Source organism: Nestor notabilis, unplaced genomic scaffold (genome assembly GCF_000696875.1).
Source record: "Nestor notabilis isolate BGI_N333 unplaced genomic scaffold, ASM69687v1 scaffold15038, whole genome shotgun sequence".
NCBI classification, from domain to species: domain Eukaryota; kingdom Metazoa; phylum Chordata; class Aves; order Psittaciformes; family Psittacidae; genus Nestor; species Nestor notabilis.
In genome coordinates, this window is record NW_009940327.1 from 364,045 (window position 1) to 376,897 (window position 12,853).

The window sequence follows — 12,853 nt, forward strand, 5'->3', positions numbered from 1 at the left end:
TTCAGCAAGCATTCCTGAATTGGGATTAAAAGCTATTCCTTTTTAACTCTTATATAATAAAACCCATTGATATTTAAAGCAGTTTGTGAGGGAAGAACACAGTAACCAACACCAGACCTGGAAAGCCACATGGTTTTGCCTTTCTTTTCCCTTCTCACTAGCTCCCTGCAGCGCCGCTGCCCCAAGGCTCACCTCAGCTGCAGGGACTCCCTCGGGCGGCCGGCAGTGGAGGACGATCATCCCTTCGATGGGAACCTCCTTCCCTTGGGGGTCTTGCTCAAAGTTCTTCCGTAAATCTGCAGAGTTCAATGCAATGATTCATTACACAAGAGCCATTCCTCCCCAAGGAACACCCCTTTGCCATGTGTGGATAAAGCAACTGAGAGCTACTCCTTCTTCCCTAGATGCAAAGCAAGGAGATCCCATCACCTCTGGTTGTGTTTCCATTTCGCCACCTTTAAGAAACCAGTTCTGTGTGACCGCAGAGACAATGTGTTTTAGAACCCACAAACTCCATGGTCCCAGTTGTGCACTCAGTCTCCTGAGCCACTGCCTTTCCAAAAGAGGGGAATGAAACGCCAGAACCATGACGTGACATTGCTGGGGCACTGTCAGAACCAACCCAATGAATGCAAAACTGGATGATAATTTCCCTAGTACCCACTACTTCAGATGAATGCCAGGGCATTTCATCAAATGTCCTATGCTAGACAATTTGTTTAGCTCGCCTACATGCTGCAAGCTGTGGGAAAGGAAGGGAAGGACTGCAAGCAATTCCACGCATTCCAAACTGGCTGATTACAGGATTGCTTCATTTCAGACACCATGGCTCAGCCAGTAATTCGGGATAAGAAACAGGGGGTACTGTCTCAGGGTCACACTGATGTGGTCACACCACTTGGAAGGTAAGCTATCAAAAAGCAACCCTGCCACCAGTGACACTGGCCTATCCCAGGCATGCCCATGAAGAGATGAAGTTAACTTGCTGTGAGAGGAAAACAAAACGGAAAGGATGTGACTTACTACATGTGCTTTGAGAGTTAGGATGTTTCCATTAGACATACTCATTTTCTTCAAACAGTATCTCAGATTCCACAGGGTGGATTTACTGATTTAATTTTCTCCATTGCTTACACTTCATGAATACACCCCCTTAAATGCACAGGCTCTGAGTCAGTTACACTTTAATATATTTTCCAAAATACATTAAAAGTTATTTTAGCAAGCTGGTCACTAGAGAAAGATGCACGCAGTGCATGTATAATCCTTTTTATGATTCTTTCTTAATGTTGATTTTTTCCCCCACAGATAACCACTACCTCTTCCAGTACTCTTTAAAAAGTCATTCATTAACAGCTAGGATGCAGTTGAGCCTACAAATGCCTTTATTAGCATGAAAAATGGAGTAGGATCCATCTTCTCATTTTCTCTGCGTTCCACGCTATCATAAAGAAATACTTACCTCCTTTTTCAAGAAATAGAGAGTGCTTTAATGCTTTGGCCTTGACTCACAATTCAGAATCTCTAGGCTTTAGTGATAAAAGAGAAAAAAGAAAGGAAAAGGGAAAAAGGGAAAAAGGGAAAAAGGGAAAAAGGGAAAAAGGGAAAAAGGGAAAAAGGGAAAAAGGGAGGAAGAAAGAAAGAAGTCGACCCCACCACACTACACACCGCAATGACACGTGCTGTCAGTGCTATGGTTCAGTACACTACCACAAACTGCACCTACACATTCCTGTCTCTACTCCTCTACAGGGTATTTTCCCAAGTCAAAAACCTGTGCCCCAAATCAAGTAGGCGGGTTGTTCACTGCAGACAGGATGACACAAGTCTGGGAAAGGGCAGTGACAGGTATCAGTTGGCAGCTACTAATCGTATTTCCTGTCTGGAGTCCTAACAGGTCCCATCATCTCTGCACTCCAGAACTGCTGTTCCTTCCATTTTAAAAACATGGCTTCAAGGACAAGTGGCACAAAAAAGGCCAGTGCAGGAGCTCTCAGACAAATATTCAGCCACATCCAGTACAGCACCCTGGGGTGCCTGCCACGGTGATGGGGTATCCACAGTTAGGGGAGGCTGCTGGGGATGGGGTTTACAGAAGAACTGGTACCACGATGATGGGTTTAAAAGTCCCAACACATGGCTCCACCTGTTTCCGAGTTTGATTTTCACTCATATTGCCATGTGATGGGTTTGGGAAATCACAGTGCAGAGAAAGTCAATAAAAATTCAATTCAGATTAACAGTCCATTGCAGCTTAGCAATACAGGGGAATTATTAGCTCGTTCAGTGTCATGACAGTTAATGCACTAAAATAAAAAATTGGATTTACACGTATTTACACATTCAAACTAAAGCAGCCAACAAAAAAATCTGGGATATATAAAATCAAGGAGTTGTTAACAGTGTCCTACTACTTATCTCAAATGCTTATTTTAAGGTGTCCTGTTAAAAAAGCATCACTTTAGAAAGATTTATCACGAATCTGATCAAGTTACCATTCAAGAGTTTCTTGCTTGAACCTCCCCATCCTGTTCCTCTTCCCCCTCATCTCCTTCCAAGCAGCATTTCTCCCAACTCTTTGCAGGTTGTTGCCATCATTTCCTGGAACTAGTTCTTTAAACACCTGAACTGCTTGATGTAAAGGACAAGGCTTCACAGCAGACTGGAGGAAAGTAAACTCCTCAATTCTCTGCTCGTGGCACTGCTGTAGAAGGATGGTTTCAGGCTTTGACTCTGTTAGGAAAATGCAGCCCATCTCATTGCAAGTTGTTCTCTGCTCCCCACTGTATTAAAATTCTCAAATGGGTTTTTGATGCTAGAAGTGATTAAACCAAAGCAGCCCTCCTTTCCCTCACAACTCTTAATTCCTCTCCAGACTTGTAACTGAAAACTTAGCATTTGCCAGCCTACAGGACCAGAGTTATTCTTTGTTTCAAGTAGGAAGCGGTGATGCCCCCTAAGCAAATAGTGACACAGCAACCACCATAGTCTCTGTAGCAGTCTTAGTTCTGTTTCAGATATTTGTATCTCATTTCCTTAGAGAAAGGAGGGAAGATATTTTTTCCTCTACTGATTGGAGTTACTTCATTTTTCCTACTTTTATCTCATTGCCCCCTCAGCTTATCATACCTGCCAACCAATGATGTGTTTCAAAACTGAAACCCAGATACAAAATACAATGCTACAGAAGATTTTAATGTATTCTCCCTTTGTGTTTTAAAGGAAGTTATAGAATACAGACAGTGTTAAGTGGTTCTTTTTCATATTTTTTAGACCTCTGTGATCAACTTGGAGTAAAAGGGCACTTCCCAGGGGATTTTCTGTTTGCATTAACCTTCTTTATTACACTGCATTGTTGTGACACTGTGACCAGAATCTCTGAAACATATTTGTTGAGTGTAAATGCAGACTGATCAATCCAAATTAAAATAAAAGAGAGGCCTGAAAAGCCTCATCATGCTTTTTGTGCTAGTCCTACAGCACCTCACAAGGAAGGGCTGGCAAACCAGCAGTACCTTACCACTATCTGTTTACACTGAATCCTAGAGGAACAGCGTGTTTCCACACCTTACAAAACCTGGAATAGCAGAACATCTCCTCTACTCACAAGCTATGCGGACAGATGCCTTCCTGCTCTTTGAGGTCCCCAGATGGCTCCATGCAACACACTGACACCAGTAATCTTCTGGGCCATGAAAATCTTCCACCTGCTGTCTCGTCACATTGATGAACACCTCCCGAACCTTCAATCCTAAAGGGAAAGATACAGAAAATTAGTTGATAACAGCCTCTTGCTTGGGCATAAAGCTAAGGTTAGCCAAACCTTTTCTTTTAATTACACAATTCCATTTTTAATCAAGGCAAAGCTTTAATTACTTTAGCAATAATATAGTGCCACTAATTAAATTCTAAAAGCTGAGTAGGTCATAATGCATTGAGTTAAAAGAACTACCCACTCACTGTGGTCTTTGCAAGAATACACCATCTCCCCCAGAAATCTTGTCTCTTGTGCCTTTTTCACCCAGAATGTGTATCTGGAATTCGATACTATAATATACAATTGAATTGTCTTCCAAACTAACATCTACGTTCCCTTGAAAACCTTTCTGAAGTATCCTGGTAGGCGCCCAACTGAGTCAACCAGAACTATGCATATATGACAGGAACTAATCTAATGTCCCACTGAATTCCAGCCTGTTCCAGCCACTACTACCACAGCTCCATCCAGCAGCCATTCCCTCACACAGAGGAGAAAAGCTGTGTCACTGCAGCACACAGAACGATAAGCTCAAGCCATTACAGCCTGGAAGAAGAAGAAAATAAAGGGAGGGGAATGCATTTGACAGCTCACAAATGGAGATGTTCCTCCACTTGGGATGTTTGCCATAGCTGTGTGTCTGCACGATAACCTTGGGGAGAGGAAATATAATCCAAATGTGGGTTAAAAGGCATTAGAAATCATTTGAAAGTGTTAGTCAGAAAAATATTAATCTGAAACTAGAAAACATTCATGCCTTCTACTTTCTTCTTTCTCCTCCTGTTCAGTCCCAAGATACTTACTTCCCCTTCCCCAGAAATGCATGAAAACTCAATGTTAAAGTATTTCATGCCTGTGAAATTTATAAAGCAGCATGAAACTCCTAAACCTCAACTCCATAAAAGTTGGCTTCCACTTAATCTCAGGCATCATTAACAGCTGGGTGCTTCCCCCCTGAAAGGCACCAGGAAGCCGCTGTGTTCCTTTGGTGAACAGAAGAGTTAAGGCCACTGGGGATGCTCATGAACAGGAATGGAGAAGGTCAGACAGGCTTTAAGTACTGTAAAGCAATACAAAATCTTTGCTACTTTTCCAGCAATAGGCAAAGGGGATTTTTCCTTCTTTCCATTCAGCCTGTTTGGCTTACCATTTCACCACGGTACCTAAAGACACGTATAAACCTGCAACAGAGTCCTAAGTTGTCTCAATAATCAGTTCAGTCACTCAAATATTTATTCACTCTGTAATAAGCAAACACAAGTTTCCCGGTTGCTTTTATTTGCATTGTGTTCTTTCAAATATGTTGATGCAGTTTTCAACAAAACTGTTTACAAAACATCTCTTTATTTTCTGACACGGTGAAAACAAGCCCTTCTGAAACAAACACAGCCCGTGGAACTCAGCAGTTCTGCATCTAACTCCTCTCCCTGCTGACAGACTGCATGATGAAAATGCACCATCCCAATTTAGACATCCAAGCTGCTCTGCCAGTGAGGAATCCTTGGATTCTCAGCCATACAACCTTTCTGCAGAGTCATCTTTGTAGGTTAAAGATAAGAGCAGCTACGGTTAAGTTCTATTTGTGAGTCTTGGTGACCTGACACAGCAGGTTTTGACTGCCTGAAGATTCAGCATCCCTCCATGCTGTATGACAGACACACTTTCCTGTTACTTACCCTTGGCAAATCAAGCTGTGCAGTCCCTGAATGATCTCAATCAAAGCCACAAAGCATCAAAGCTCCAGAGCCTCCACATCGACACTAATTTGCAGCCATGGCCAACAAGGTTGCCACCCATCTACTTGAAAACTTCTTCAAAAAGGGTGTAAAATGATTAAGTCCTTGACAAAGAGTGACCTTTCTGAGGTGGCCTGTCCCCAGTCAGGAATCACTCACTCAGCACTCAATTAGCTGACGTGCACTCCTGTGCATCCTGCCTGTGCTGCCTGCAAACAGCACTGCTCTGCATGCTGCTGGGAAGGTACAACCCTTTGCTGCACCTCCTCAGCATCTCCAGCTGTCCTCCCATCCCATGATCAGCTCCTTCCCACCATGACTGCTAAGTAGTATCTTCATGGGGAAAGAATCCTCCCCATCACCAGTCATTAGCTACAGCCTCGCTGGCAGCCATCAATCCCCCCCTGGACCTGTCAGGATGTGTTCTGAACTCTCTCCATTTCTCAGTTACTCAGGAATTTTTGGAAGCAGCAAATAGAAACAAAAGAATGAGAGCTGCATATTGACCAGCTTACTGAGGCAGCCATGCTAACACCACCACAGTCTGTAGTGATACCAAACAAGAAGAAGCAGCCACTCCTGGGCTCACTGGTGGTGTAAAATTCCAAGCAGTTGTCAGTGAATAGAGGCATTTACAGTTTCAGATTTATTAAGGTAGAACATTCTCCAGCCCAGCTATTGCTTTCATTGATGCTTGCGTTAATTAATCTATATATCAGCCTCTCTTTTCTGAAGCAACATTAAATGTGGTTTGAATCAGGCAAACAAACAGCACGTGAGATTGGGAAGCTGGTGGTTCAGCATTTTGAGAATGGGCCAGGGAGGAATTTGGGTCCTTTTAAAGGTCTCCCAATACGCAGACAGACAAAATTAATGCAGCCAAAATGGCAGAATCAGAGAATTGCTGACGTTGGAAGGGACCTCTGGAGAACACCTTGTCTCTGGGGAAAGTTATGTTTTGTTTATGGAGAAAGTACCCCTATACCCATTGTTTTAGGAACAACCACAGAAAGCAGACCTCTAGGGAACAGCAGCACATAATCTTCATTTATCATCGCCATATTTTACCAACAAATACACTCAGCCACCCTCTGCAGCTCAAGAAATGCCAGAAAAATCGTTCCTAGGAAATGACACAGAACAAAAAACCCATGCAAATAAAACCAGGCACATAATAAACAAGAGCAACATTTTACCTGTGACTTGTGCAACTCTAGTAAGAACTGCAAGACCTACCCTTTAAATTATTGTGCAAATTATAACCATCATCTTTTGTTACAGAGTACAGCCTTACAGAATATAAAATTATGGTACTGATATGCTAATAAGCTTTCTGCACTGTTGGATGGTTTAGCTGCAGATAGACTAATGCTGGCAGCAGATGAATAATTGCTCTCCATGTACTAAACATAACAGAGCTGCACAGAACTTGAGCATTTGTCAGCGTTATTTGTTTAAACGAGAAGAACACTGACAGCAGTTATTGCTGCAATCCTTTTATTTATCAGACAAGAAAACTCTAGTTACTCTTAGTAGGTCTGATCCTCTGGTGAAACCCTAAGTTGAAATGTTTGTAAACTAATTCGGAGGTGCATGCTGCAACCTTCAGGCAAGGAAAGTAAATCAGAAGGTAATTAATCAAACTGTAATGATTACCTTTTTATCACAGTAGCATCTAATAGCTCAGGCTCTTGCTTTATGGGGAAGAGGACATGGAGCAAAGCTCCTGTTCTGCCACATTCATGGAACAAACTGAAAAGGCACGCTACGGATACTGTCTTTTCTGCAACTCCGGAAATAAGGCAGGAGAGGATGAAATAACTTGGTCTCTCCGGAGTGATTGCCTGTGGCAGCACAGTGATGGGAACCCATACCCACTGCAATGGCAGCATGTGCCTGCATTCATCTGCTACGCAAACAGCAGCAACTCCACAAGAGTAGAGACTTCAGTGCAAACTCCTCAAGCCAAGGCTTCCCTGCTCAGGCAGCCAGTGCACGTCACAGCCCAGTGCTACAGCAGTTACAAAGCGGCAGAAATCCTTCCTCTCCTGCTGCTCCTCCTCTTCAAATGAACAGTGACTCCTGTGGTACTCTTAGATTTTTATTTGTGTCCTACGAAGACTGAATCCTGCGAAATTGGATTCCATGTTCATCACAATGACAAAATATGCCCATTGTCTACTAACAGCTGTCCCTCCTGTCCTTTTCCATGTTCACAATACAGCGTTGTAGGTAAAATCCATCAGGACAGTATGCCCACAAGCGCCCCTGCCAAGTTCGTCTTGCATATGCCTGGCTAAGAGCTTGCTGGCAGGAATTTATAGAGATGCTAAGATACATTTCTTGTATTCTGCATTGAATTCCCTCTTGTTTGGGTTTCTTGGTGCTATTTTTCACCACTTTTCTATACACCATCTCAGAATTTTAATCACATAACAGATAGTGGAAGGATGGAAAAGGACAGCCCCGTTTTCATGTACTGTATCCTCTCTCAGTGAGCACGCCAGAATCGTCCCCTTTAACCAAAGGCACCATTCTTGGCAGAGCTTCCAGAGCAGTTTTCCACAGATGGAGCTCTTGCAGCACACAGAACACGGTGCACACTTGGTAACAGACATGTTTATGCCCCAGATTTGACTCCAGAAATGAGGGCGCTGCCAGTACGCACATTCATTCTAAATAAAACCCTAGAGTCTGCTGTTTACTGAAGGCAAAGGAAGAGTTCCAAAATACTTTCTGGATCATGGTGAGAGACTATCCATGCCTGTCCTTCAACATTACACTCTAAACAGGCCTTTACTTCAATTTTTATGTCCTAAGGACCATTATGGTAGTTTCTGTTAACACTCAGCACTGCATTGTCTGTCCCACACTCGTGGTTAGAGAACAGCACTATTAGGGTTAGCTCTGCTCCTGGGCAAAACTCAAACCTGCAACATTTATATTCCAAATCTCATTTGCTGAGCCCATGCCTCCAGGTCTCAAACCTCCGTGTTACTTAAAAAAAACCCTACCTAATGTTACTTTATCTTTTTTTGTTATTAATACAAGGCTTCAAAAAACATAACTGCAGCATTCACAAGACAGAGACAAAATTTGCATGAACCATATGGTAGAACAATTTTTAGGGACAACATTTCTTCCCCACTGATTCAGCAATGCCTTCAGAAGTAAAGGTTGTGCCTATTAAATTAATTTTGTAAAGGTAACTGTAAAAATTAAACTCATCCAGATTAACATTTACAAAAAGCCTTTAGTACAAAATTCCTTCAGAATGTGTCACTTAAAAAGCATGTCAAAGCCCACTTTAGGAGATATAACTTTGTTTTAAATGGTATTTTTTCCCCCTAGAAAACAATTGCTTGTGTTGAGAGAGAGGATGTTACGCATACACTGCTATTTCCAAGACATGGAGTTGCTTAGCAATCTGGGAACTTAGAAAGAGGAGAGAAGCAGTAATAAAACAGAATTGTGAAATGACTAGAGGGTGCAGCATTAAATTGGTTTGCAATACTTATCAAGATGCTTCTAAATGAGAAAAGATATAGGGTGTGCTGGGAGCATGATAGAATCTGTTGATCATTTTCAACCTTCTCCCTTCTCATTCTCTTCTTTTAGATGCCCACTGTTACACAGTGGATTTTCCTACTTAGCTTTATTACCTTCCAAACACCCATCCCTGCTTGGGCGTGAAGGCACATTTCAGCCACCACACTGGCAGTTTTTCAGGGTTCATCCTGACAGGAATTTCAGAAAGGCGTATGCGTCCCTGTTTCTTGTTTCCACTATAAATTACACCACTGAAATAAAGAAGACTGCTATTCCCTCCAGAACTCCTGGTTTCTTTCAGACAGCTCACTGACACTGTGTGTGACCAGACCTGGTGGTATGAGTCCAGTTTGTTACATCTCTGTGTTATGCCTCCCACATCTACAGTCATCTTAATTCCCTTTGTTTTCCCCTTTCATGCTATGCCTCTCCTGCCAGGATCTGTACCCCCCTTCTCTGCCTGTCAGCTCTGTCCTTTTCTTACCTTCTCTCATCCACTGCCTTCCCTCTTGCATTTTGGGAAACTGCTTCTCCCACTCTGCAGAGCTGTATCTATGTGGTACACACACCGCCAAGCCAACCAAAAGCTGTTATTGCAGCAGCCCAGCAATAAGCTAATGCTGACAGACTGTGCCCTCCCACTGGGGTGTCCTGCCTGCACTCAGGGCAGCACAGCCTCAGCATGTGCCCTTTCAATTAGAGCTGGTTCCACTCCCTTTAACTCAGCACAAACCCACTGCTATCTGCTACATTACAGGACTCTCCTGTTTGTGAATCTCTGAATGTGATCTCCTGTTCTTTGCTCTGCTTTGCACACTGTGGAGAAGACTCTGCACCCAGATCCATCTCCCGCAGGACACACTGCCCTTACCTGTAGTCTCATCCATGCTTTCCTCAGACACGTGCTCATTTTGATGGACCCATTCACCATTGCACTTGAAGAAAATCTGCATAGCTGGCATAGCTTTACAGCGTAAGACAATGGGGTTGCTCTTTATAATGTAGGCATCATCTGGTTCTTCCATAAAATGAGGCAGTGTTCCAGGAGCAGATGGGATAGACTCTGGAAGGGCTTCACTGTTATCATTGCCTGAAAGGGAAGGAAAGGAAAATAGACATTTTTCATGTTGTTTCACCCTTCGTATCCTCTCATTTCATTGATTAAATACCATTTTGAATCTGATTAAAACCTAATTTTACTGGATAAACACCTGTAGAACTCAAGAGCTGTCAGAATTGTGCCTTGAAGCAATGAGACACACGCTCACACACACAAATACCAAATCATTTGAGCATAAGAACGGTCAAGAAAATGGACAGAAAAGCATCACAAAACTGCATCATCACTATTGCCAACTTTAGAGCTGGGGCACTGAGGCACAGAAAGCTTACATGAGTCACCTAATGTCACACAGACAGTCTGTGTAAGAAGCAGAAACTAAACCCTATTCTCTTGAGTGACAGCCCAGTGCCTTAAGTACCAAATCTTCCTTTCTTTCCCTGAAATTAATTTCCTTTAGACAGTTGCTGCAGATTTAACAGGGATCACAGTGTTAACCACAGCGAAGTATATTGATATGAACAGCATTACTGTAGCACTCCAACACTGGAATAAGCAAACTGTGATTTCATATGCACTTAGAGGAAATTTTCCATATGCTTTTACACTGTTCCCATTTACTGCAGCCCCTTTAAGGCAACATAAAAGTGGAAAAGTGGTTTCTGTAGGACCAGAAACTGCAGGATTGTGAGCTTTACAGCTCGTATCACAGACAGTGGGATCCAACAGCATTTGCTCAGCAATGTATAAGCCTATGTGGCTTATTTTCTGAATTCCTGTGCTCAGACATGAACACACAAGCACTGGAATACAGGCTTTTCCTTTACTACAGCTCTTCTAATTGAGTGAAAAACTAGTTGCTGCTGTCAAAACCAGGAAATTCCCATTGATTTTTAGCAACGCTGGGATTTATTTTCAGGAGTTTTGTCAGTTCTGTGAGAAAATTCAGAGAACAGCAACAAAACTAAGTCAGAAGGGATCAATTTATGAAAGCAGCTTATAAAGTACTGAATACAGACAGCGTAGCCAAACGATAACTGAGGAGGACACAGTCTACATGCAGATGAAGGGAACACAGAGAAAGAGGAATAGCTGAGGGCAAGAGATGTGATTTAACCCAAACCAATGAAATTAAGTTAGATGAAAGGTAAGTTATGATCATATGAAGTATGTCTAAAATCCTTCTCAGGTCTAGCAGATGGTGGAATAATGAGAACATACTTTGTCTTTATTTTGTATTAAAAATAGGTATCTCTCACTTAGCACATTGTATCTGTGTCTGCAACTATACAGGGTGTATGTGCTGGGAAACCACTATGATTTTCCAATGAGTTCAGTGGTTTAAACTACATTCACAGTGTGCTTTACAAAATATTATCCTAATTTTTAGAGTTTCACTACTGAACATTTATGCCAATTTCCATCTTGTCAATCTTCAGTAATACTGTGTCCCTGCAGGCTTCCATGCTTTGTAGGAAATAAAAATGTCATTAGAAGCTTTTGGAGAGGCTTGGAAATCCCATGCTCCCATCGATGCTTTGAGGCGGCAACATGCCTGTGTTGAGGGAGAATAGCTGGAGAACTTAGAAAGCCCCATTGTTATCCCACTAAATTAACTATTTAGGGCAAGACACAAAAGATGAAATCCCAGCCCCACTGAAGTTAAGGGCACAATTCTCCTCCCAAGTGGCATCTGGATTTAATGGTACAGCTTTACATTGTTGTTAAGGGTTTCTGATGACCACCTGAGAACACTGATCCTGCACCTCCTCAGGGATTGCTGTGCTTTTGTCCACCAACAGCCACACTGGGGGAAGCACGAGCTGTTTGATGCTGTCACCAGCAGGGTGGGTTGGTGATGGCAAAGTGCTTGCTCCTGAAGAAAACATGTCACAAAGACATAAGCCAATGTGCCTCTTAATGCATCTTTCTTTTGTCTATCATCTGCTTTGTACCCTAACTTTGTAGCTAAGTAATGTCAACTGTCTTCCATGTGTACATTCATTTATACAGGAAGGCCAGAATACACAGCTTCCTTATACATGGAATTGTTTCCATAATGAAATTTGAGTCATTATTCAGTCAGAAAAGCAACTTACTGAGATTGGGCTACATTCTTTTACCCAGATGACCCTGTCCTATATGCAACAACGTGGGGTTTTTGGAAGTCACTCAGATATTGATGGAAATAAGAGATTTTGTCGCCCACATGAAATCCTTTAATGCCTTTGTTATTTCCCCTAGTACGCTAGGATTTACTAAAGCCTATAGGGACCCAGTTTTCAGCAAAGATTGACAATACAGGGACAGTGAGAACGGTCAGTAATAAAACATGCATGCTAATGAGCCTCACTGCATCATTTTTCTTTACACTCTATACATTGAAGAGGAATAGAATTCCTATTCAACTAGCAGTGCTTTTGAACAACCAAATACTTCTGGAAGCAGCAGACGTCAAACTAATGTATATTTGTGCTGGTTCTCTCTGGCTTTATATATTCTACCTGTAGTTTTCAGGGTTGTGAAACACAAATAAGATAACCTAAAAATCACAGAAACTCGAACCCAGAATCACCTATGATCAACTTTGCTTTATTGAAAAAACCTGGCTAATATCAAAGTCAAGATTCTAAGCTGATAAAACTCATATTACAGCTAAATTATTTCTACTCAATTTCCAGAATGGACTGAACCTTGTAGCAAAATTCATGGCTTAAGTGTTAAGCACCTACCTCGTGAGGAAAACCGCTC

The 12,853-nt window shown here is 42.2% G+C and overlaps 1 protein-coding gene across 1 annotated transcript in view; it reads right to left on the reverse strand.

Moving 5' to 3' along the window:
- The window catches only part of UNC5D (unc-5 homolog D (C. elegans)), a 65,364-nt gene that overhangs the window by 49,919 nt on the left and 2,592 nt on the right, over positions 1–12,853 (reverse strand). The window contains exons 2-4 of the mRNA XM_010020278.1: positions 9,914–10,132; positions 3,608–3,751; positions 193–296 (exon numbers count right to left, since the gene is read on the reverse strand). Of these exons, the coding sequence (XP_010018580.1) occupies positions 193–296; positions 3,608–3,751; positions 9,914–10,132 (467 nt within the window). The remainder of the gene's footprint in view (positions 1–192; positions 297–3,607; positions 3,752–9,913; positions 10,133–12,853) is intronic.